The sequence below is a fragment of the Tuber melanosporum genome (genome assembly GCF_000151645.1).
Source record: "Tuber melanosporum whole genome shotgun sequence assembly, scaffold_239, strain Mel28".
Classification (NCBI taxonomy): Eukaryota; Fungi; Ascomycota; class Pezizomycetes; order Pezizales; family Tuberaceae; genus Tuber; species Tuber melanosporum.
Genome location: NW_003298907.1, coordinates 26,478 through 31,890, shown reverse-complemented (window position 1 = coordinate 31,890; position 5,413 = coordinate 26,478). Strand labels below are relative to the sequence as shown.

General features: G+C 43.6%; 1 protein-coding gene; it reads left to right on the top strand.

The window, feature by feature from the left end:
* The first annotated feature begins 1,221 nt into the window (after positions 1-1,221).
* GSTUM_00000988001 (uncharacterized protein) lies at positions 1,222-3,022 on the top strand. XM_002838213.2 has 5 exons: positions 1,222-1,425; positions 1,497-1,623; positions 1,674-2,034; positions 2,093-2,638; positions 2,699-3,022. Exons 1-5 carry the CDS (start codon positions 1,314-1,316, stop codon positions 2,921-2,923), a joined length of 1,371 nt encoding a protein of 456 aa, XP_002838259.1. The 5' UTR covers positions 1,222-1,313; the 3' UTR covers positions 2,924-3,022.
* Positions 3,023-5,413: the final 2,391 nt, after the last annotated feature.

The window sequence follows — 5,413 nt, the reverse complement described above, 5'->3', positions numbered from 1 at the left end:
TCTTGTGGAAGTTCTTTAGAATTTGGAAGTGTGATCTTGTTTTTTGACAATTCTACTATTCAATCAAGAATGGTATTGAAAACTCTAAAATAATATTATTATTATTCATTAAAAATTATGTACATTTAATTTATTTTTAAAAAAAATAATATTTTTTAAAAAACTTACTTTGTCGCTAGGTAGCCACTAATCTGAAATCTTTCCTGCGCTTCGTGATTTGTATTGTGGTGACCAATAATGGCATGAATTATTCCTCTTTTGAGATCTTTTGTCTCCCGTAGACCAGCATGCATAACCATCCAGTCTCTCAACTCGAGAAAGGTTCCCTTAGGCATATGAAGGACCTCATAAATGCGATATTCGTTGAAGGTGAGTAATTCAGCAACATACTCCTTCCCGCTTAGAGGTGAGGTACGACTGGGCTTTTTGTCAAATTGTGAGCATTCATAAATTTCGACTACAAGGCTGATATTGCATAACATCGTTAGGGTAAACAGGGATAATGTTTGATAAATAATAGAGTTGGGCATCATGGACATAGGTTTTTTTTTAGGTTTTTCTACTTATATTAGCAATGCACTTTATGTTTATAAAAACCTTGGTGTAGTTGGGGTAGGGGGTTTTTTTTTTTCATTTTCATTTTACAATTTTGTGAAAAACAGCGTCAACCTGTTTTTTGTATACCTTCATTTTGAGCTCATTACCACAACTTGGCTATTCTGTTTCACTGTCAACCAGACATGTCACTTCAGTGCAAAATAGAGTTTTGTAGCAAACCTCTAAAATCAGGGCCAAAATAGAGGTTTGGAGTGGCAACCAGACGTGCCCTTAACTTCTTCTCTTAATTATTAATTTCTCCATCTTTGACCTCAATTTTCACAATTTTCTTTGGCATTTGGCAATGCACACCACCCAAACTAGTCTGAGTGTGTTTACGACGCAGCCCTCGCTGTGCAAAAACCCCCGAAGTTGTAAGGTTGTGTTGAGCCACAAAGTGAGCTTGAGCCACACTGTTACTGTGGTGAGCCACAAAGTTGGGGAGCTGCAAGGCTCTCTGGAGGGGTATCCCCGCGACAATCTCTGAGTTGTGGCAGCTAGCCGCAAACTTGGCATGAGTCTTACTTCATTCTGGGTTGAAGGATGTTTCACAATCATCTTGAGCCTCAACAAATAGTTCAATCACACCATTTAACTGAGTGACTGCCCCTCTACTACCCTACCAACAGACCCTTTTCTATCTCTTTTGAGCAGAGGAAGCGCCAAACATCGCCAGTTTTCGTCAATTGAACAATTCCGTACTCAAGGACCGCACCATGTCTCCAATCCTTGGATCGAAATTCTCCAAGGTCCTGCTTCTTGGCAGTGGGTTCGTCGCGGGACCGTGTCTTGGGGTCTTATCGGACTCTGGCGTCGCTGTCACTGTCGGTAAGTATTTGGGAAATCTTGCCCAGTTGACTGAGGATACATATGTAGATATGCTAACCATGAGTGAAAAGCTTGCCGTCATATCAAGGCTGCCGAGGAACTGGCCAAAGGTGTCAAACACGCATCTGCGATCTCCCTCGATGTTAACAATACCGACGCCCTGGAGGCCGCAGTTGCAAAGCATGATCTTGTTATCAGGTATGTTTGCTTAGGTACATTGGGTTCGGACATGCTAACAGATTCTTGAGTTTGGTTCCTTATGTCTGCCACCCTCAGGTTATTAAAGCTGCTATTAAGGAAAGGAAGAATGTTGTCACTACTTCGTATGTGAGCCCTGCTATGATGGAGCTTAACCAGGAGGCCAAGGATGCCGGTATCACGGTCATGAATGAGATTGGTCTCGACCCTGGTATCGACCATCTGTACGCTATCAAGACCATCGAGGATGTTCATTCCAAGGGTGGCAAGATCCTGAGCTTCCTTTCTTACTGCGGTGGGCTTCCGGCCCCCGAGGCCTCTGGGAATCCTCTTGGTTACAAGTTCTCCTGGTCTTCTCGTGGCGTCCTACTTGCCCTGCGTAATCCGGCAAAGTACTACAAGAACGGAAAGGTGGGGCCTTTCTGTGGTTAATGCATTTCTGGAATTGAGCTAATTGGGGCGTTCCCAGGTCGAGGAAATTGACGGAGCCAGGCTCATGGAGACTGCAAAACCGTACCTCATCTATCCAGGCTTTGCGTTCGTTGCCTATCCCAACCGCGATTCCACCGTATACAAGGACCGCTATGCCATTCCCGAGGCACAAACTGTCATTCGTGGTACTCTCCGCTACCAGGGATTCCCGGAATTTGTCCGTACTCTCGTCGACACTGGATTCCTATCTGACGAGCCTCTTGCCTTCCTTAAACCTTCTGACACCCCTCTCCCGTGGAAGACCGCTCTAGCAAAGATCCTTGGGTCGTCCTCCGAGAAGGAGGAGGACCTCATTTGGGCCATTTCTTCGAAGTCCAAATTCAGGGACAACGAGGAGAAGGAACGTATCATCAATGGGATGAGGTGGCTGGGTATGTTCAGTGAGGTTAAGATCATACCAAGGGGTAACCCCTTAGACACCCTGTGTGCCACTCTGGAGGAGAAGATGCGGTATGGACCTGGGGAGCGTGACATGGTTATGCTGCAACACAGGTTTGGTATTGAATCCGCCGATGGCTCTAAGGTATCTTTACTCCTACAAAGCTCTAGTTACTGTAACACTAATAATACCTTGGATCGCCAGGAAACCCGTACCTCTACCCTTGTAGAATATGGGGAGAGGGTAGGATATACCTCCATGGCCCGCCTAGTTGGTATCCCATGTGCTGTGGCCGCCAAGTTGGTGCTCGACGGGACTATCTCGGATAAAGGGATTCTCGCTCCGGTTACAGAAAAGCTCTGTGATCCTCTCAGGAAGGAACTCAAGGATGCCCATGGGATTGAGTGTATTGAGGAGGTCGTCGTTTGACGAGCAAGAGTGTGAAAAGGGCAAATTGTCAAAATCGTGTTATTAGGGTTCTCCCATCTAGACAATTTCTTATCATAAAATTCAGATGTTTTCATTCGAGGGGTTATTCGTGTATAGTCCACCCTCTCATGTTTAAAAAAGGTTTTGTGAGATGTGTGGGTGTTCTGTGGTCATGAGTTATCACCGCATGCGGAAGCTCCGGAGCCGAGTTTTTCGACACATCCACATCCCCAAAACCACAAACCCAGGATGGCCCGAGTAGAGTTTATAGAGAACTACAGTCACTCGGCAGAAGTGTTCGTGAAACATGTCTCGCTTTCCTAAGCTGCCTCTTGAAAATCCCCGACCCACGGAATTGATCCTGATATTTCTTTTCTTCACACCCTCTAGTAATAGCGTCGTGCTCAAGTCAATCAATCCACATTTCGTCCTTATTTCTTCCTCCCAGTAATGGGCAGTGGAACCGGAAATATAGGAAGCGAAAAAAGTAAACTCCATAATCATCCAGAAGAGATGTGACTGCCGGTGAGGAGGGTTTGATAATTTTCCTCTTCCTCTGCCCCCAGAACATTGCCCCGGTTTCCCAAGTTATGGGGGCGGCCTTGGGCAATAGTTAAAAATTTCCTGGTCCGGGTATGTGAGCGTCTATCATCTGAAAATATCCTTCTTCTCAGTCATGCTGCTCTCTCTTGTGACCCTTGACAAATACCGGAAGTACAGTTGTACAGGTAGCGGAATAGAATGGGGGTCGACCATAACTGGATGGCTATAGGAAAGGTGTGGCGATAAACTTCATTCCCTTGCTTGGCACTCTCTAAACCAACAGTCTCTCTAAACCAACAGTAAAGACAGGAGTAGATATGGAGTATGGCAAAATCATCCTAATCCTTTCATTGATACCGCTTGTATCTCATTTATCCCATGCATGTCCTAACTTCCCCGCCCATTCCTGTGTCAGCAAAGGAGAGGGGGGTCTGGGGGGTCTGGGGGTCCTTCACTATAGAGTTAAATCGCAATAACTCCTGGCAAGAGGAACCACCCAGAGCAGTCCTTGAAACGCTTCAGGTAGTTACAACTCACTACCGGTATCTCCCTTCAACCCAAAGATCTTGTGAGTGTTCCATTTAATCATTATTTTCGTCATTCAATTTTAATTTTCTTTGGCCCTCTAATAAGTTTATCACTCTCCAGTTTGGCAGGTTGATCGTTGGCAACTCTCAAGCCAGAAATCCCACCATCCTCCCACTTCCCGCGCCTCTATAGCACAATTGCAAACTCTCGGATCACGAACACTTCTGCCGAGCCACTGTAGGTGAATGTATCGCTTGCCTTCAATAGTTTTTGCTCTGCTGGGTTGGATGGGGGGGGGAAGGAGGGAAGCACGGATTACTTATGTCACGAACCGAAGAATTGATCAGAGTGCATTGGATAAAAGCGTGCTCGCGGAACTACGTTCTCTCTTTGGGGTTAGATTGCGCCGATCTGGTGGCTTGACGATGGGCCATCTTGTAGGCAATGGAGAGGTGGTCCTAGAGCAGAACTTCTTTTAAACAGAATGCTGTGCGGTCTCCAAGGGGGCTACAACTGTCGTAGCTGTGGAGGTTGCGCTGTGGGATTAGGGAGGGGGAAGATAGCAGAAGGTTCAATATAATTTATTATATCATACCTGTTTGCTATTCCGGCTTCAAGGGGCGTTAAGTTAAGGTGGAAAAAACGTTTATGGGTCGGAGCATATCGGGGCCCGCGGTCAGGACCTGACCCCCGCGTTAAGGTAATGAAAAGTAATAATTGTTTGATATGATACTAGGGGGGCGGGAGTAGGCTAGGGATCACAAGGGGTCATGAAATATCACTCGTGCAACCAATGTCAGTTCCGTTGTAATTTGACTTTCAAATATGCATCGGTTGCATATTTTATTACGACAGAATTTCTGCCATAGTTTATCAGTAGATCAACTCAAGATATCATTAATTACAACAGAGTTTCTTCAGAAACTCTATTGTACTATTAGTTTATTTATCTTGCTTACTTTTTCTCTCTCTTATGATACCATTGCATTATACAATACTGTTGCTATTGACTTTTTCTTTTTTCTTACCTCTACTGTAGGATACATCTTATATGATTTTAGTCTTTCTCTTTATAGCATATATAGTACGCTATAGATGGATCCTCAGGAATAGAGATAATAAAATAAGCAATATAACTCCAATCAAGAATTACATATGTTTACTATACATTATTATAATAGCAAAGGTCTCAAATGCCTCATATTTTTATAAAATATCCCTTAAATGCCACAGAACTCTCAGATATCATAGTAAATTGATTATATAAGTTTGTTTTATAAGTAATAAAATTTTATTATATTATCATTCTTTATACAAAGATAAAATAAAAGAAAGAAAAGTATATAAATTAAATAAAATAAAGAAAGTTCTAAGAACAAAATTAGGATAAACTAACACTATGAAGACCTTGAACTAGTA